We start from the raw sequence: 21,347 nt of genomic DNA on the forward strand, positions 1-21,347 counted from the left end.
GGGCAGCAAGACCAGTTCAATCTTAATGGCTGACAATTTCGTTGTCTTCGGCTATATGGAGGATCCTACGATTTATGGTAGACGTATCAAACCACCGGTTTATAACATTTTCATGTTATCTCAAGACAAATGTTTCTAACATTTTCATGTTAGCTAAGGTTTTGGCGTTTTCACGTCACTCATGTTTGGGAAAATCCCCAGTTGACATCCGTATATTTGGGCTAGTCCCCAGTTTGGGCTTGTCCCCAGTTTAACACCAGTTTATTTGGGCTTGTCCCTAGTTGCAAAGGCTTATCCCCAGTTTATTTTATGGGCTTGTCCCCAGCTTGTTGGGTTTAATCCCAATTAATATCATAAGTTATTTGCATCAAGTATCCTAAGTTCAGCTATAAGGATCACAGAAGGATTAACATTTATGGATCCAAGATCTTTAATTTATTTTTTTTACAAGGATCGTGAAAGGATCAACACCTATGGTAACTTAGGTCTAATTAGACCTTATCGTATGATATCTACTTATCAATTTACATTTGTTTGACAAAGATCTTTAAAAACTCTATTATATAAGGATTTAAGATCCTTAATTTATTTTTGCAAAGATATTCTATCCTAAAACTTTTTACTCAAGAGTGTTTCTTAAAACCTTACAACAAGACTAAAGCTATATCAAACTTCCTTTCAAAATAACAAATAACAAGCAAATAGTCAAAAGTTTTAAATTATTATTAATCATAAGTCACCTATACTTACCCAAAATCCTTAACCCGGATTCACCATTCAAAAGATGAACCATCCACCCGGGTTAAGCAGGTGTTACTAGTTGCTCATGATTTGCAAGGTGAATAAGAGGTTTTGGATATATAGCTTGAAGGAAAGTTCTCAAGGAAAATGTATAGATATATGATAATTATATCTAGCTTGTCAAATCTCATCTGTTTTTGCAGGAAGCTTGAATACAAAGGCAAAATGACAGCTGTGATCTTATCACAATCGCCATTTTGGGGGGTAATTGTTAGGCACAGAAATTTGACACTGTGGATACGTTATCCTGGCATATGTCTGGATCAGTTATCCATAGCATGTGTTTCAGATCCTGTCGGGATCAAGGATCCTCAGTAATTGGTATTACTAAGGATTGTTTCTCATGTGTAGGTTAATATTTGATAGGTATAACGGCTGGAGGACCAAGTCTACCTTATATCTCGCTTCTGGACTCTTCTAGCACGTGGTCAAAGGTGTTGAAGGAGTTAGTGGGATAGTGGCGGATTTTTAGGACAATTTGTTAGTTGTTATTTTGGTTTTATATTGAGTTATGATCAAATTAGGTCACATACACATACTCATTTCCTACTCACGTTTATAAACACTCTCTGAGAACTCTCTCTAAGCAGTTCACACACACTTAGCTACTTTGTAATCTTTGATCATAATCTCCACCCTTGTAACCCGATTTTTACATTAATAAAGTGGTGATAGACGATTTGTTATCACCCTGGGTTTTTGTGCTGGCAATCCGAACAAGATCAAGGGTTTTTCCTCGCAACAAATCCTTGTGTTTGTGTTTGCAACTGATTTATTATCGTTCTTAACAAAATAGCACTAATCCTCACCAAACGAATTTGGTTACATTATCCTTAATAGATTTTTGACCAAAACAGAGCCCATCTCTACTTTTAACTCTATGTTAAAAACACGTGTCTTAGTCTTACGCTGGTTGAATAGTAAAAACAGTATAATTTACAAATCTCTAGATACTTTTCATATATGAAATTAATATACACATCTTCTAGTTAAGAAATCCCACGCTCACGGGTCAAAATTGAGAATAAACCACAAATAACAAAACCAAATGATTAATCTCATAAACAAAACCAGCGATTAATACACACATGATACTTGCACTAAATGACCATACGGTAGCATTTGTTTGGACAAATCGGATAACAGAGCTCAATAAGCAAGATTCAAACACTTGAATTCTAGAATTCAACTATAAAAGGCTAGTTTATTCATGAGACATTAACTCAAATCTATCTAACTGATCAACATTTTCTACAACTTCCATAGATTTAAATCACTAACTACATCATCTCTTTAATCATCTCTCTCTCTCTCTCTCTTGTGTTCAGTTGTTAAAAAAAATATGCTTCCATTCAAAATTTCAAGACAGAATTACAAGTTTTATCCCATAGCTGATTTATGGATTAAGTCCTTTAAAAAGTTTACTTTCACCTTTTGTCCTTTAAATGAAAAAGTTACTCGTTTTTTCTCCTTTACATTAACGACCATCCATTTTATATGAGGGATAAATACACAAAACAATTAGATTTAACAAAAAATTATTAATAAATTTTATATAAATAAGAGTAATTAATTTTTTAATTTATTACTAAGCCAATAGATATTACTCATATTTGTATTTGAACGTAAAACGGGTTGACCCGAAACACAACCCGAACACGACACGAATAACAATATGGGTTGGGTTAGGGTTAAAGAATCTCGACACATTAACCCGTCAACCCAAAACCCATCAACCCGTTAATCCACCAACCCGACAAGATTGACACCCCTACCTAGAATATGGGTCAGGCCGCCTCCCTCTAAACTGCTTCTTTCCTGGAAAATTGGTTTGTAGGCACCAAGCTGCATTGCCCGAGAATTCACTAATCAGAATTTGAGCCCGCATGTTATATTTCAAGGTGAATAAAGTATCAATGTTAGAACCTTGAGTTGACAACTGTGTCTCTCTGATTATTCAAAAGTATAGCATTCTAAATAGCTTCGAGTTCCACAAAATGATGCGTTTAACCGGTTCATGTCAGTAGTCCGCAACATCCGTGCTTGACGATCTAGAAAACTATGTCCAAAAATGACTAAAATGCTTATGATGTAAGCCTGCCATTGTTAAAGAAACCCTAAAGCATGGCCGGAAGGCAACCCATTGAACTCAACTTAAAGAGCCAATGACTCTTTTCTGAATGATTCATGTAACTTTTGCATTGGTTGTGGTCTTTGATTGAGTTTGATATTATGTAATAAGGCTACGAAAAGAATAAGAATAATAACACCAAAGAATGATAATCATTAAGGGGATTTGGGGAATTTAGAGAAGTAAAGTAGAACCACTATTTTGATACGTCTAATTTGCAGAATTCGTTAAGAACCCTTGCAGCATTAGAAGCTTTAAATTGATATCAAACCTTGGATCATATTAATCAATTCAAGAGTATTTGATCATATTTATACAATGAAATCGATTGATACAAAAACCACACCTTGTCAATTCGAGTTTTGCTATGAGAGGATGACGCGAGCAATCATCAGAATTAGACTAGTGGAGGATTATAGTTACACAGTCGAGACGGAATCAATTACATTAGGGTTTCAATCGAAAGAAAATGAAAAGGGTCAGATTAGGGTTTAGATGTTCAAAGCTGGAGCATATGATAGAAATCAGGTATGGGTCAACAGGAGATTCGTGCGTTTTTTTGGTATGGTATAGGTTTGAGCAGGAAAACACCACCAACAATGAATATAAGAATGACACGATAGTTTACTTTATTAGTTTATTAGAAGAGTAAGATAAGATATCACCTCTTCTTCTAAAAATAAAGATTCCAATCCTCAAAACACTTTCATGATAAAATATATAAACAATTAATCAATAAGTTGATATCTTGTGCACCAATTTTCTAGATTCTAAAATCCTCATGATGTTCTTAGCTTATTTCAACCAATTTATACTATATGCATATCCAAGTATTGATAATCAAAAGGTCCAAAATAAAGAGAAACATTTCTAATCTACTATAAGCTATCAAACTGATCAAAGATGACTTACTGGTGGTTTTTTAATATCTTAACTATCATAGTCACCTATCTATGATGTTTAAATCTCCAATTTTATACAATTTGACTAGAGGTTCAATCTCCTTGACTTCCTTTGTAAGACTAGTAACAATTTCTCTACCTCTATTTCCCCTCTCTCTCGTTGTTTCTGTTTTTTTTTTTCCATTTTGACCGAGGTCAAACTCTTTTTTCCTTGTATTTCAAGCACAAATGATTAGCAAAAATGTCGCAAAGGCTCCTCAATTATTATCGCTTACCATTTTTGATACAAAACTAATATTTTATATTTTATATAAATGTTTTACCTTACAACGTTTTATGACTTAGGGGATTGACAAAAAATAAAATCCATAACTAGGGGAAAGTTAGCATACAAATTATAAAAAAAACATGTTAATTATGTGAATTAAGTAGTGTAATAATTACACTATGTTGTATATATACTTACACTACTTGATTCGAACAGTTAACACGTTAATTTAATTTGTATTTGAGCCAAACCTATAATAATTAATAATCACATATATGTTTATGCTGATAAAGTTGATAAACATATAATCTAACATATACAAACACTTATATATTTACATTTACATATGTTAGTCTAATAGCCTAACTGAAATTGCATAAGGGAGGCGCAAGAACCTGGAAAACATGTAAGCAACGTTCAATAGCTCATCGCAAATTGCCAAAAAACCCCATCAAACATCCAACCCCCATGTGGTGGTGCTCCCGCCCAGCATACTCAAACGTCTCTCTATCTATTATAACCCGATTTTACAACCCTAAGGGCGGCTATGGAATACCCGAGGCACCATATTGAGTTTATCCGAGACAGCCTCGCCTCCCTAAGCTAACTAGAATTTATTTAATGTATCTACACTCTTTAAGTTGACTTATTAATAAGCAAAACAACACAATTAGTCGGTTACTCATGAACTATTTCATTTCTAATTAAAAAACTTGATAATTATTATTTCAGTTTCTTAAAAAATTAAAACATAATTAACGCATTTCTCTCAACTGGGTATCACATTAATTTGACTTTAAAACCCACAAATTATATTTTTATTCATAAAAGTAACCTTATATTCATTTATACATACCCCCATGCAGCCAAAAGAATCACAGGTTTACATATAGAGTGAAGATGGCTAGATTACTGGTGTCGATGTTGTTGTTAATGATGTTACTCCTCATTCAAAATGGTAAATCCGTATGGTTAAATTTACCGAAATCGGGTTACAAATGCGTGATGGAGGAACTGCACAACAATGTCGTCGTTGTGGGCGAGTACAACGTCGTTATCTTTGAAGGTCTTGTTCTTGCAATCCAACCGGCTCCATCTCGGTAATCACCTCCTTAATTCGCCCGTTTGTAAGAATCCAAAGCTATTTGGATTTCATCACCTAGATGATGAATTTAAATTTAGGGATGTAAACGAGCCCGAGGCTTGTTTTGACTTATGAGTCATTTTCTTGAGTTCAGGTCCCACTCGTTTATTATTTGTTTATGTTTTTAATTATTCTTTTATACTTTGAGAAAACATTAATTAAGCCTAACGTGACGGAGCAATCTTTCGATGCCCGAAGGCGAGCCAATCCTTCCCGCTGATGATAAGGGTTCTTTGATTTCGTCCTGCCTTGGACTCATGATCAGGTGAGTTGCAACGTCGGATGTGCAAGCATCCCGACACTTAAAACACCTTGTCCCACTGAGGTCGTGCCCAATGAAGTCCAGGACTAGCCAGTAAGCTCAGTTCAAGCAAAAACAAGTAATCAGACCTTCGAATATTTGGCCTGTGACACTAAGCTCAGTTCAAGCTCGTGTACTATGTTAAATGAGCCAAAACTTGGGTCGAGCTCGGCCTTTAAGTGTGAAATCAATGCATGGGAATCCAAAATAGGCAAAACTTAAATATACACAAGGCTTGTTAAGGCCCGAGTGCTCAACCAACCTAAATGAGCTTTCGATACAAGGGTCAAGCTCGGGCTCGTAAAAGGGTTGGCCCGTTTGCACCTATAGTTTAATCGGTGAAATATTTACATAATTTGATTAATAGTTTCAATTGTTTGGATTTTGGAAAGATAGGTTTCGAAAATTACAAGTGATAATAAACAATATTCATGTCATATATCCTCCTATTAACGTTTAAGAAACAAATGAAGTCTAATTATGGATCTCGTTACATTTGCAGGTTAGGTCACCTCATGGGAATCTTATTTACCATAAGGAGAATGTAACAGAAGATGAATTTGCATTCACCTCAACTGAGTCTGGGTCGTATCTTACATGTTTCTTGCCTGATAACCCTGATACAGGTGGGAAATTTGCTGTTAATATTGACTGGAAGATAAGAGCCTCTGCAAAGGATTGGGATTCAGTTGCTAAAAAAGAAAAAATTGAAATGAGTGTTAACTTTTTTATTACAGTTAATTAAACTTTTATAATTAATTAAAAAATTATATTGTTAAAATGATGATCTTGGGTTTATTCTACATATATACATTGTTAGTTACAGTAAGGCATTTCTAATTATCTGATGGTATTGATAATACTCATGTGTCGAGTTAAGCGTGGCAATTTTGGTTGAATTTCTTTGCAGGGCGTTGAACTCGAGTTGAGAAAGCTTAAAGGACATGTAGAGGCCATTCGTGATAATCTGGTATACCGCAAGAGCAGGTAAATACCACTGCAATTGTGTTAATATGTAAACGTTGTATACGAGTTTCTTAATAATAAAATCATAAGTTTTGTTGTTTTTGTTTATATGGCTGGTTATGCAGAGAGGCAAACATGAGGGAAGTGAGTGAGACTACGAATTCTCGGGTGACATGGTACAGTCTCTCATCGTTGGGTATCTGCATTTTGGCTTCGGTGCACAACTATGGTACTTGACTAGTTTCTTCTAAAAGAAGAAACTGATCTAGATTTTCAACTCGCTAGTGTTATGTTGCGAGATGGGGACTTAAGTCATAGAATTGGTTTTTTTTTTACTTTTTGTTGATATTGTGGATTCAAGATTTTGATACCATATTATAGATTGTATGTATGTATGTATGTATGTGTATGTGTATGTGTATGTGAGAGAGAGAGAGAGAGAGAGAGAGAGATCCGTGCTAACAAAGGAGAGAGAAGACATGCGCATGGGTGATCAATGGTGCATGTGGCCCCTCGCGTTAGAGATGGTTTTAAACGTATATTAACAAACCTACCATGGGCCGTTTACATAAGTAAAAGAGTAATCGATGTTTTTCTATCCACTTGTCTATTTAAGCAAGTTTGGAATGATATGTGATACCACATTAAGTAAAACTGACAAAAAAAAGGTTTGGCTAATTATGATATCGATCGTGTAAAACCACCATTCACAAAATTAAAGTACAACAGCTGATCTTAAATTTCCATTGAAACAATATGTGATACCCGTCTATCTTGGAGGATACAACAGCCGAAGTAGTATGTACTGTTGGGACTAACCTAGCACCCGAACAGTACCTTGAACTAACGCAAGATGGAAATGAACAAACTGAACTTGACCTATATGTGGTGCGTGGTGTGTGATCTAGTTAATTAACTATTATTATTATTATTATTATGTTTTTAATAATAATAAGAGAGATTTTAAAATGTGGAAAAAGACAAAAAAAAAATAAATAAATAAATAAATAACGTGGTAGTGGTAGAAAACAGCAGATGCTTCCTCCTCTTCCTTGATTCATTAAGCAGTTGTTAGAAATCTCAGCCACAATTGTTGTTGTTGTTGTTGTTGTTGACATATTGGTTTGAGTGGTATTTACAGATGCTCTGCAACTGCAAATGGGGAAATTAGAACCCCAGTTGCCAATTAACAACCACCACCACCACCCACAAAACAACCACCATCAGCCGTCGTTGTTCGTTCAATTCTCCACCCGACTCTTCACTTTCAAGTGCGTTGTCGTTTTGCTTCTCACCGTTGCCGTTTCACTCTCAGCCGTCTTCTCCGTCTTCCGATTTCACCACCGACACTCAGGCTTTGACGCCCCTGACTCAATCAAGCACGCCGGTATGTATTGGTTGATTGCTTTGATTTTATGGTTTTCTTTATTTTCAGAGTTGAATTAGGGTTTACTAATATGTGATAGTATTATTTCAGCTACAGTGCAGGCATACTTCCAACTGGAAAAGCCCCTTTCCTTTCTTATCCCTCAAATTGCAAGACTAGAGTATGTTATCAATGATGAAATAGGCGTCCCTGCTACACAGGTTTCTTACAACAATAACATATATATTATGTTATGTTATATACACAATTTGTAATTTAAGTTTATATAAAAACTAATTATAAATGCATGTATATAAGTTCATTAATAAATAATAAACATGCCGAACCCGAACTTCAAAAACTACTCATGAGCTGAGCTCCAGCTTTAGAAATAGAGTTTGAAACGAGCCTAGACGAGCTTGTGCTCTAGAAATAGAGCTTGTTTTCATCCCTGCACGTTAGTGATAAACCATAAACCGAACTCGCTCGTTTAAACTAAATTGGTTGCAAAGGTTTTGACTTGAAAAAGCATCCTAAATCTTTGTTATATTTGCCAGGTTGCTATCTTATCTATGCATGAATCGGGTTTATCTAACTCAACCGATGTGGTGTTTGGTGTTCTTTCTAAACCTATGCATTCTCCTATATACTCCGTGTCTTTAAGCATTTTAAGATTTTCATTAGTTGACCTTTTTACTCAAAGTTCCAATTTGAGACTAACAGAATCAATATTTGGAGCACCATCTTCTTTTCAAATCCTCAAGTTTCCGGGTGGGATCACAATTATTCCAAAGCTATCTTCTTGGATGCCACCGCAAGTTCTATTTAACTTTACTCTTCATAATTCTCTATATGAGATTGAGGGAAATTATCTTCAGTTAGAAAAACAACTAAAATCAGGGTTGCGGCTAATGTCTTATGAGGTACGTGTTTTGCTTGAGTGTTTGTTATAATTATATACTAATGAACACTTGTTTCATTTTTCTTTTTGATAGATAGATAGATAGAGCGTTAATATATGTTATGGGTGTGCATAGATCTATTTTGGGCTCATACTGAACCAGAAACTGATAATTTGGTTTTTGAAAGCCTGTTCAGTTTTTGTTTTTACAGTGTGTTTGGTTTCAGTTTTTACCATTTGGGCTTGAAATGTTTTGGCCAAAACAAGGACCAATGTTTCGAATTTGGGCCTAAAACTTTTGTTATTAATGATTATTGACATCCGGGCCTAAATATTTGGGCACCACTATATATTTGTTTATAAATTACCGAACATTCGAAAACAAAAATTACAATCCACAAATTCAATAATAAGTGTCGATTTTTTTTGGTGTGTTTTATGGGTTCAGTTCTGGTTTGTTTTTTTCTGGAAATTTGGTTTTTGAGAAATCATAAAACCAGACCGTTGGTTTTGGGTTGCGTTTGGTTATGTTGGTTGTTTGGGTTGTGGGTCGGTTATTTCGGTTTCATGCACACCCTTAACTTATATTTTGGAAATATTTATGAATAACACAGTTCTTGTGCACAGAGCGTATACCTGCAACTGACAAACAAAGATGGATCAACAAATCATCCGCCAGTTACAGTCCAGGCATCGATTGCTTCCACCCTGGGGAGTCTGGAACCTGAAAGACTGAATGAATTAGCTCGGGAAATTACGGGATCTTCACCTGCAATGAATCTTGGACTGGATCATACTTTGTTTGGTAAAGTTAAGGAAATCAGTTTATCATCTTATCTCTATCATACTCTGGATGCGCCTGCACCTACACCTACGCCTTCTCCTGCCCCGTCACCTGATCAAATGGGCCCCGCTATCTCCCCATCTCCTGACGGGAGGCATTACCGGTCTTTATCTCCTTCTAGTTCTCCATTGCCTGCAATGGAGCCGTCTTGTGGTGGGTCCCCACGTCCAGGTTATCATGCGCTTCCATCTCATGGGCCCCCAAGTATTTCTCCTTTACCTGATGTGTCTTATGGATCTAGTCCTCACCAAGAAAATGGGCGTCGGAACGGTTTGGCACCTTCACCTCACTCTGTTTTACCATCCTCTTGTAAGTCACTCTCTCTCTCCTATTACATTGGGAAGGGATCTACGCAGAATACAAATTATTTGCAAATTTATTATATTGGGAAGGGATCTATGCAGAATACAAATTATTTCCCCCTCTAAACTTCATTAAATACCCAATAAATAGTTTTATTTATTTATTAAAATAGTTTATACAATGACTAATTTACCCTTACTTTTACTACACATTTAATTTACTTTTTGATGAGTTTTTATTTGTTTCTTACGCTTTTACTAAGTTTTTTTATTTCGCTGAAAACTAATAAATCATAAGTCTAGCACATTTATAATACAATAAAACATATACTGATATACATGCATTTCTTAAACTGATATTGACAACCAAAATATATTTTTATTAGTATTTTAATTCATCATTGGTACGAAATAATAGCAAAATCCAAAGCTACAATCCTGCAACAAGCAATGTACAACGTCCAATGCAATGTTTACATACAATTTTCCCATCACAAACCAAAAAGGCAAAAACACTTTCACCTCCGGATCATCTATCGGCGTTACTTCGACATCCCCAGTGACTCCTTTGCCTGCATATCCATCGATAAACGTCTGCTCTCCGGTCCCATTGACCACGATTTCCCCCCAAAAGAACCCAAAATCCTCCACATCCTTGGTGGAAACCCTAACATCGTCCAGATCTATCGTGTCTACGAAGAAGAGAACTATCTTCACCTGATCATTGACACGAAGCGAGCGGCAGAGCGATGGAAGGAGGGAAATTTCGATGGTCTCTCGTGGAAGGAGCATGAATTGCATTTGATTGTAGGATGGAATTTTTTTTAGGTATTAGGCTTTTTTTTAATTATTAAAGGGCAATCTTATCATATCCTAAAAATTAATAAAATTGGGGAAATATGCCATTAAAAATTTTGGCCAGGTGATATGCAGTTAAGAATGGTTTAGAGGGGGAGATATGCGATTGTTCCCAAAAAAAATTAACGACTTATTTTTATATTTGTTCTTTTGTTCTCACAATGATTTAGTGTTTCGGTAATTATCCTCACCAGTCACCATATATCTAGATGTGGCTAGTGATCTGGATATCATGTACTTGCGAAGAATCCTATTGAATAATATAAGTATTGGTGATTAAATGACTCATTGACTCATAAATGGGCTTAAAGTATCTAATGTGCTAAAACGGGTAATAAAAAAGTTGGGATTAATTTCATATGTGCCGCTACAAAGTTTGAAAACATCATATATTTACCCAACCAAAATAATCACCCCAGTTAATTTCATATATGTCACTACAAAGTTTGAAAATATCATATATATATATATATATATATATATACCTAACCAAATAAAAGGAAATGGCTCGAAAGTTGTCAAAATTATATTATCTTTTTAATGCGCAAAACCTTGTAAATCATTTTCTTTAACGATACTGGATCATGAATGAAAGAATATGAAACTTGTAATGATACCTATGAATACTAATGTTGATATCCGTCATGGTTTTGCAGCAGCTTCAGGAAGTGGTGATTTATGGCGTATACTCTGTCCAGTGTTGTTCATCCTAATCACTCTCCATATCATATAATAGCATGCGGATATGGTGGCTTACAGTTTTGCTATTAGCATCAAGCTATGCATATACAATCAACTTCAACTATATATATATATATATATATATATATATAACGACACACACACAAAGAAAGCAGGAGAGTTGCAGGTCAAAGCCATAAGGTGGCGGGCCTGGTGACAAAGACAATGTGTCCTCCATGTATGCAGTAGTAAGAATTATCAAGGAGATCCAACTAACTATTTAGTTAAATGTAATGAAATATTATGGTTCTTTTTGAGCATCTGCATGCTTAGTACAAAACAAACAGTCAACCCTTTTATCATCATCAAATGTTTAATTACTTGGCTGATTTAGGATCTTCTCAGCACATCCAAATGTTTAAATCGTCTTCAGATAACTACGAGGATATATGTGGTAAATGTATAGGTTTCTTGAACGAAAACAAATCTAGAGATTTTTGGCTCTTTATATCTTAACAAAAGCCTAACAAGCAGGGTGGATCAACAAACACAAAACATAACAAAAATGACGCATGTAGCTTGGATATAAGTTATAACGTAGGTAAATAGTGTAGAGAAGATAACCTTTTGATGAGGGATGCATACAAGTAATCCCAAACCCGAAACTGAATTAAGAGTGCATGGCTTGGTACGGGTATGGTGGGATGGGTTGGCGGGTATGACCCGTTCCTCATAAGCACACACAAAACAATATGTACAATATCAACAATTATGAATATTGAAAAAAAAAACTTGGCTAAAGTATGTTTGTATGGAAGATGAAAATGCAGAGCCACATTCAAGATTCCACCAGGCTTTACATTCAAGTCTACCCACCCACTTGCCGATCTTTGATCAGTGGACAAAAACTAAATACATATGTTATAGGAGGTGTAAAATGTGAGATGTGAAATGACCATATACTATAAACATGTGTTATGGTTGGGTGAAATATGTGGTTATAGAGTAAGGCGGAGATAATTGATTGTGGTTATAGACAGTGGTGTCACATTTCACACTATAAACATGTGGTTATAGAGTAAGGCGGGGATAATTGATTGGATTATATATAATTTACCATTTAAAAGAAAAACCATTTGGCCCTCACGACTGCTTTTCCCTCCCTTCTCTGCACCCCATCGTGCTCACACAGTTGCGGGGTTCCGCACTAATTTTTCTGACTTGGTTGGGGTGCACACCTATTTCACAATGTCATTACACACGGCCCCACTATGTACACGTACTACGCCCATTTGGCCTAAAAATCTAGTTTTTTTTTTCTTTTTGTAATTATTTATTTAAGTAAGGTTCTGGGTTTTTTTAAAGTCAATGTTGGGTTTTTTAACCAGACACGAATCGGGAACAATTTACATGCAAATGTTTAAAATAGCTAGCTGGGACATTATATTGAATCCGGTACGGTTCAATGGGTTTGGTGGGTATGACTCGTAAAATTCTCGCTGCTAGGAACATAACAAAGTGCGAGAGATCAAGCCAAAACCATATCACGAATAAAAGTAGATGGGTGGTCTCGAGATGCTTGGTGCACTAAGAAAGATATGATTAACCGACAAATGAGAAGCACTAGTTTCGGTTTGGGTTAGTTTTGGTCAAAGCAGTTTTTGAGGGGGAAATATCAGTTTGGAACCGACTCAGATCTACTTTGGTCGGTTTCAATGCATAGGCTTATAGACTGATTACAAACTGTCAATTCAGATCATTTCCTAACAGGTTCTTGCTAAACCAAATATAAATACCGGTTGGTTTTTTTGTACACCTCTACTTCTATCGTTGTCATTTGATGAAGTCAAAATATAACTTCTATCTTAATTGTAAATTTACGATGGGGGGTAACCCTTGACAGATAGAAAACAAGAAAGCAGAAAACAAACCGTACAGAAATCTAACTCGAGGTATGTGGGTTTAATAGCGCGTATAAACCTTATCAATCTAATTACTCTCTCAATATTATCAATTGGAGGGCTAGACTGAAACGTACACAAGATTTTCCCCTTTGTTTCATTATATTTTTCTTTTTTTGAGCAGCTGTACCTTGTCCATATTAATATGTTATTTAATTTGTTTTATCCCAACTTTACAAAAGTTAGATATGATGATGACATTGTGCTTAAACAAATTACATGATCATACTATAGCAAAACTAACCAAAATCTCACTGTAAACACTCAAATTCTAATATACTTACACAATTTTGTATGCATAATTAATTTTTCGTAAAAGTATCTTAAAAACAATTTGTCCTAAAAATTACTTTTTTGTCATGTGATGTTTTGTTTATGAAAGCGTGAGTTTCTTCTGCTATTAAACTTTTATAATATACTAGTTTTTATCCTCCGTATTACGGGGGTTGTTTTATATTGTTTGTTCTAATATTTTTTTTTAATTTATATTTTTTTATTGTATGAAAGTTAATAATATACTTATGGTTTGATGATAAATTGTTTCACAAATAAATGAGATGTTGTAACCCGGTTTAAAAGCTATATGGTTTTGATGGACCTAAGACCCGTTTATTTTTTTTACTATAAAATTGGTTTTTTTTTAATTATAAATAATATTTATGAATGTTAATAATATACTTATGGTTTGATGAGACCCAATACCCATTTTTTTTATTATAAAATTGGTTTTTCTAATTTAAATGATATATATATCTTTTTTAAAATAAATAAGATAATAATTTTTAGTATATCCTATTTTGTAGGATTTTAACATCAATAATTTAATGAGAATAATTTTTTATTTAATGAGATGTTATAACCCCATTTAAGAAATATCTGGGTTTGGTAAGACTCATACCCAATAATTCGGGTCAAATGCATGAGAAGCCTTCATTTAAAAATCAAGTAAATCTGGTGACTCCAAAAAAAGGAGGATCGACCACATCACGACACATATGATTTTTATGTTTTCGTTTATATATATTATAGATTAATTCTAACAAAATATAATATTCTATTAATCACATGTTTGAAAATAACATTTCAAGAATTATTTTTTTTTCATATACTCCCAAGTTTTGTGGCATGATTATCCCATGATAACATTTTTCGGATCAAATACTTCATGCAACTTTAATAAATAATACTTTATTCACTTAGAAAAGAGAACTAAATACATGATTTTTTTTATATGACAACTTTTATTTGAAAAAAAAATAAGAAAAACTAATAAGACATTAGAGTCCCAAATAAACAAAACTAAATCAAACAATTACATCACGCCCTTCAAAACATAGACTTGAAGTTGACCTATTTTTAATCTAAAGGAAACTCAAAGATTGAATACATGATTTGAGATTCATGTGATTCGACTCTAAATTATTTGTAAGTTTAGCATTTTAGTTGATGGTTGAAACTTGAAACAGTTTTGTTGATCAGTTCTATATGTAAGCAATGGAAAACATGATAAATATTAAACCTATGAATTTGTTTCAGCAGTGAGAGTAGTAACCGCAACAGAGAAGGACGTAGACGACATGGTTGTCAGCTTGGTCGAGTTCCCCTTTAGGATGTATAGTTAAGGATGGTGTTAGGGTTCTTGAGAGGAACCTGGTTTAGGAGAGAGGAGGCACACAAAATTGTTATGTGTATGTGTGATTAGGTTATGATTTTAATATTTATCTCTCTTTTTATACACCCAATGGGAAACCCTTAATTAGTTAATTATATGTAATATGGCCCATCAACAATTACGAAACTAATGTATAATAAGGTATAGTTAATATTTTGATCTATTATAATAAAAATGATTATAATGGCCATATATAAATATATATTATTCTTACATTCTCCCACTTGGCCGAGTAATAATTTATTATGAGTATTAGATAAGCCTGATCAGGAGTTAACACTCATTTTAGCTTTAAACTTAAACTGGAGCAAAGAAATACAATCATTGAATTGAACATCAGCTCAAGACTCCCATTAATTATACTGCAGTCCTTATATAAACCTAAGTAGTTATGATCAAAATTTTCAAGTAAGCCCTTCTGAACGTTTGATTTGTATATTAATTCGTCTATATGTCATTATGCATGCGGGATATATTAAGAGACGTACAAAATCAAAACTGATAAGGAAATTTAATAGTTAATCATTCATAGTATGATATGCAGTTGCGCATAGTCATCAATAATCCGTCATTATTATAAGCGCTTCATAATATTTATGGGTGAGACTTTTAGTTATCAGATCCTTAAGCATATCATGAATGTATTCGATACGAAAATTTAGATTCCTCAATTTGTTCATAAACGAATAATTGTAAGTCCCGAATCTGGATCACTACAATATGATATCAACACAACAAGTATAGGTGCGTAATACCTATACTCGGTGATTCAAGAACACGAGTTTGACAAAGTAAACTAACACCAAGTTGCTTCAAAACACACGTATATTGATAAATACGTCGGGTGCTTAAGCACTTACAATACTTGATCACAAATACTAGGAAACAACAACCTTAACCCTATACACCATATGATCTATATATAGGGGAACCAACACTGGCCCAAAACAAACAAAAAGTTAACCGAGAACACAAGTTTGTTCTCGGTTTACATATAATCCGCACCCAAGCCCATTAACACTCTATTAAGTACAAACCATATAAACTTGGCCCAACAATCTCCTCCTTGGTTTGTAGCTTTATCATTATTCGTGCTCCATGTAGTCTACATCAGCGTCCTTCAGCGCTCCAGCCCAAAATTTGTTGTTGATGATAGACGCAGCCATGCTCGTGTATTCTTTGGCGGCTGCTTCAAAAAGTGGATCAGCTGTAATCTGAAACATGTTGAGAGTCTTGATGTCCCTTTCTCCAAATTTCAACAAATCCTTAGGATCAACGAATCGAATTTGACCTTTTCCCTTTTGTAGTCTGACAACGACCGTGGCATTAACAGAGTCATAGAACCAGAATCTCATGTTCTCCAATGTACCATCAGGAATGGCATCTGGTACAGGAATGTAAGTAGCTTTCTTTGTGGGAGGCCACATCACATTCACCATTGTTTTCTCAGTCCTTGGATCTAGGACACCTTTGGATTTCTTCAGGAAAGATTCGGCGGTAGTTATGTTTGGAAAACCTTTATCAACTTGACGCTTTAGAAAATTCCAGAAATCTGTTCCTCTTTTGTCATTGGATGGATTGGTAAATGGAGCATTTATTAAGTCACTCAAATCCACTTTTGTCCAGGAACCAAAGTTTTACATCTTCTTATAGTATTAAGTTTTTCCTGACTTTCTCTTAACCCACCACATATTCTTGTCTGCATCAAAACCCCAAGATAGAACTCCAGATCGATCACCATATCTGTCAGAAAATCCCTTTTCAAGAGTGACAACAAACCTGTCTGGGTGATCCGATGATACAACATTCTGATCAGAATTCTTCATCACCAGCAGTTTCTTCTTTCCTTTTTCAAGTAGTTTCTTCTGAATTCTGCATGATTTCTCTTTGGTGACTGGTGGTGCTTCCATGTATTGATTTAAAGACTCTGATTCCTCTTGTCTGCTAATATCGGTGTTGTCGACCGGACGAACAGTGGAGTCTTTATCTTGATCAGCAGTGTGAGGTTGATATAATACATCTTCATTGCTCTTGAACTCATCTCCAAATTTCTGAAATAGCTTTTGTTGGAGATCGAGATACATTGATGTTAAACCTCCCATGCAAGACTGCAACTCTTTAATCTTAGGGGGTGTTTGGTACAGAGAATGGAATTGTAGAGAAATGGAATTGCAGAGAAAGGGAATTGGTCTGGAGAATGAGAATTGACTATTCTGTTTGGTAGTACAGAGATTTCAGTAGAGAAATATAGCTGAGAATCATTTCTCTTGTTTGGTACATAGAAAATAAACAGAGAATTTATATCAACTTTATCATTAGCATAAGTATTTTTTTCATAACAAATATTTATTAAAAATAAAAAACATATAAAAAGATTCATAAATTCCAACCAAAATATGCATTGATCAAACCAATTCACATACAAAACATAGTTTTTAAGCAAAAACATCAACCATAGTTAAAACCAATTCACATACAAAACATACTTCAACCATACACAACTATCCCATTGAACCATCGGTATACAACACAACTATCCCATTGAACCATCGGTATATATTTTTTAGAATATACCTTCACGTATTCATTCCAAACACTTACGTTTTGAGGAGTTTCTTTGACGAGCACTTTCCCCCTCTGATCTGTAACCAGGAACCACATCTACAACAAACTGCTGGACATTACGCCCCGATCTTTGTAGGTAAAAATCAGATGGTACACTGCTTCCAGCGGGATTAGGTTTATGCATCACAAGATCTTCATCTCCAATCAAACCTTGTACATCCGTAAACAGCTCACACACATCCAAACCTGCTATCAGACATACAAGTTTAAAGCAATTCAATAAAGAAATTATTTCACGATGCAAATATAGCCAAGGGTAATAGCACATTCACAACTCACCCATCCGCCGCTTTAGGTTTTGCCTTTGTTTGGCTAGTCTTTCTTTCGAGTTGCTGCCAGAATCACTTGCAAGGTCATACTCCTAAAACAGAATAATCAATATATCAAGATTAACTATATCCACAAGACTCTAAGCTAAAAGTTCAAAAAAATACAGTACCTGTCCTCTGGAAGCCAAAAGAGCCCCATGTCCCAACACTTTAGAGAGTTCAAAGCTGTCAATAAAAAATGTCAGATCAATAGCTGAAACAGAGCAAAAAATGGGCGTACGTAAGGGACCAAGAAAAACCTCTGGAATGAAGTGCTAGCACTTATTTTGGGGAGAGATGTTGGCCAAAAAACAACCTCTTCAACAAAACAGTTTATGCAAGCCTCCTTCATCTTTGTCTCAACAAGATTAAAGAGATCAGTCATAGATAAATGCTTGAAACATCCAGCAATTGCTCCAATGGCATGAGCCGCCTCAACTCTGGTATCCCAGTTTTTGCTATGAAGATATTGTGATACCTGAAAAATGCATTAAGCAATAATCAAACCAATTTGAATGCACAACCGCCATAATATGTCCCAAACTAAAAAACAATACTAAAATAAATCAATGCAGTAATACATACCTTACGTAGCAAAGAGCCTAAATCTTGAGGATGTAATTTTGCAATCTCCCCTATCTGGCGAGCTGCAGTGAATCGTGTGGCTTGTGTCGAGCCAGCTTAACAACGGTCAAGAAATACAAGCAGCCAGCATGAACATGAAAAAGTACACATTTTCACTCTACCTTATTTCAAGCTAATATTAACCTAACTCTAGATTAAGCTGCTTCTCTCATACCAAATCCAAATTGTGACATTCAAGTTATTATGTCAATCTGCTGCATCAGATAGTATCACCACTCTAAATCCATCTAAACTATATATATTAATGATTTTTCAACTAAACTCCCATATTGCATGATTAGGCATACATGCATGGCACCTAATCACTTTTTAAACAATTCAAAGGCAAGTCGGTTATGAAACCAAACTATAAACTTATTGCTAAAAACTCATCCGTTTTCCCACAAAATATGCATTTACAATATAATAATGATAATAACAACAATAAGCCTAGAAAAGAAAGATTGCAATAAAAAGATACTCTCGAGTAAAGTCAGCAACCGTTGGAGGCGAGAAGATTGTTGCTGTGCCATATCTCTTAATAATTATACCACTCACAACATTTCTCATTCTACCAAAAACAATAATCTTTCACAATCCTGTCAAATGATTTCATTCCTCTCACCAACACACAATCCTACACCAACCAAAAATTATAAAAAAAATATACAAATCAACATCCAAACCTAAATAATAATAATAAATACATTCCAATCGAATTACACTAGCAATACACAGCATTATCCAATAACTATTAACAATTTCGTTATTATAACGATTGAATCGTTAGCAGTGATGGTAATATACAGAAATAAGAGAAATTAAACGTACCTTAGGGTTTTTTCGTGAATGGAATTGAGAAACCTAATAATAATTAATAATAATAATAATAATATTAAGTGTGAAGCATTCGATTCAATTGACGGTTATCTGCGTGGTGACGTGGCGGATGTGTGTTACGGTGATGGTGTGTGTGTGTGTGTGTGTTGTACGGTGAAGATGAAGAACGAATGAGGGTTTCGGGTTATTATTATTATGATGATGATAACTGAGATCGGTTCTTGGATTGGAGATGATTTGTGGGTGATTACAGGCTGCAAGTCGATCGAGCAGGGAGAGGCGTGAGAGAGTGAGGCTGAGAAATGAAACCCTGGAAATCCAATTCTCTGGCTTTTGTAGCGAAACAGAATCAGAGAAATGGAAATGGTTTATTTCCATTTCTCACCTCTTTCTTTCATAAACAAACAAGAGAATTCTTTCCAATTATATTTCTCACCCCTCAATTCCCTCTACCAAACACCCCCTTAGAGTCTTTGTCTGAGTTGCTAGCCTCAAGTTCCTGAATACGGACATCTTTAATCACCGAATCCTGCTCGAGTTCAAAGACTCGTCGTTGCAGTGCCTGAACATCTACAGGAGCGTTCTCAAGAACCACACATTTTCCCTTGTTCTGAAAATAGTTCTCCTGCATAGCAAGGATTTGGGCAACCTTATCTGAAACACCTGAGCTTGATTGACCCTGAACAGATGGACCGGACGAACCAGAGGGAATATCTGAAGGGTTTGAGAATGGAATTTCTGTCTCAAAGTCATAATCACTAACAAAATCACTAGACAGCAACTCCTGGAAGGATGGTTCAGCAGTAGGTGTATTTGGTTCAGCTTGCGTTTCTTGAGCATACGATTCTGGTTGATCAGTGTGCTGTTGTGGGCTGGTGGTTGATTCTGGTGCAGGTGTGGGTGTTGGTGTTGGTGTTGGTGTTGGTGTTGGTGATGTTGTTGTAGTAACAGTGGTTGATTCGACTTCACTATCCAACTCGCTAGATCTCAAATCATCCCTTTTTCGTTTACGATGGATGAGATCAGCAGCTGGTTCTTCAACCAAATCATCATCCACGTCTTCAGCAATTGTCGGAGGAGGCTTCCGAGCTTTTGATTGTAATAACGCTTTGACGATTTCAATATCACTCAGCTTCTCAGCACTTGGAGAAGCGACCTTTTGATGGTGCTCTGTTTCCTCTTCTTCATCCTCATCATCAGAAATTTCAAATGTTGCAATACGTGGTTTAGCGGGCGCCACGTGCTCGTCAGCAACCTGAGCTACAACAGGCTCAGCTTCGGTCTCAGCAAAACGACCAAATTTTACTAGAGGTCTTAAGCCCCTATAAACCACTTTGGCTCTCTTCCTTGACTGCTTCATTAACCCAAAGGAATTGGGTCCCATAGACTTCATGTCCAAGGTCTCAACAGATTTAACCAGGTCGGTGTAGTGAGAATCAAAAATCATCTGCAAGAACCTTGGATACATCAGGAACATCTCCTTCTTCTTTGCCCTTAGGTTGCTCATCATTTCATTGAAAACGAATTTGGAATAACTGTAATTCCAATCCATGATCAGAGCAGCAACGATCCTCCATTTCTTCCCGATATACATGTAAAGAACGTGTGCAATAGGTATATCCAGTATGGGTGAAACAGCTTCTTGATTGCTGGAGGATAGTACCTTCATAACCCATTCTTGTGAGAACTTCAGTAACTTGAGTAGCATAGTACTCTGTTGGGTGGTCGGGTTGATCCCAAACAAGAGCACCTCTCTGATGATGGCCTCAATAATAATGACCGACTTCTTCTATACTTTGGAGTTGATTGAAATGACTCCATCTAGCCCTTGTGAAATAATCTTTGCATTGTT

General features: G+C 35.4%; 2 protein-coding genes and 1 long non-coding RNA gene across 4 annotated transcripts; 2 read left to right on the forward strand and 1 right to left on the reverse strand.

Moving 5' to 3' along the window:
* Positions 1-5,023: 5,023 nt before the first annotated feature.
* LOC143580093 (transmembrane emp24 domain-containing protein p24delta3-like) lies at positions 5,024-6,750 on the forward strand. The gene is made up of 5 exons (XM_077063238.1): positions 5,024-5,202; positions 5,612-5,626; positions 6,055-6,265; positions 6,458-6,534; positions 6,639-6,750. The coding sequence occupies exons 1-5, from the start codon at positions 5,024-5,026 to the stop codon at positions 6,748-6,750; spliced, it is 594 nt and encodes a 197-aa protein (XP_076919353.1).
* An 891-nt stretch (positions 6,751-7,641) lies between these two features.
* On the forward strand, positions 7,642-12,005 carry LOC143580186 (uncharacterized). 2 transcript variants are annotated; one of them, XM_077063355.1, is made up of 5 exons: positions 7,642-7,900; positions 7,991-8,100; positions 8,437-8,802; positions 9,408-9,933; positions 11,444-12,005. In XM_077063355.1, the coding sequence occupies exons 1-5, from the start codon at positions 7,672-7,674 to the stop codon at positions 11,515-11,517; spliced, it is 1,305 nt and encodes a 434-aa protein (XP_076919470.1). In that variant the 5' UTR covers positions 7,642-7,671; the 3' UTR covers positions 11,518-12,005. The 2 variants fall into 2 exon arrangements, with proteins under 2 accessions (XP_076919470.1, XP_076919421.1); XM_077063306.1 differs by having other exon boundaries at positions 11,441-12,003.
* A 6,636-nt stretch (positions 12,006-18,641) lies between these two features.
* LOC143580340 (uncharacterized) lies at positions 18,642-19,534 on the reverse strand. Its single transcript, XR_013143635.1, has 3 exons — positions 19,487-19,534; positions 19,137-19,292; positions 18,642-18,711 (listed from the first exon to the last, which is right to left on the reverse strand). It is a non-coding gene; the product is annotated as an uncharacterized LOC143580340 (long non-coding RNA).
* Positions 19,535-21,347: the final 1,813 nt, after the last annotated feature.

Source organism: Bidens hawaiensis, unplaced genomic scaffold, assembly GCF_021521415.1.
Source record: "Bidens hawaiensis isolate Kalapana, Puna unplaced genomic scaffold, B.hawaiensis_p1.1 tig00000142_1, whole genome shotgun sequence".
In the NCBI taxonomy this organism is placed as follows: Eukaryota; Viridiplantae; Streptophyta; class Magnoliopsida; order Asterales; family Asteraceae; genus Bidens; species Bidens hawaiensis.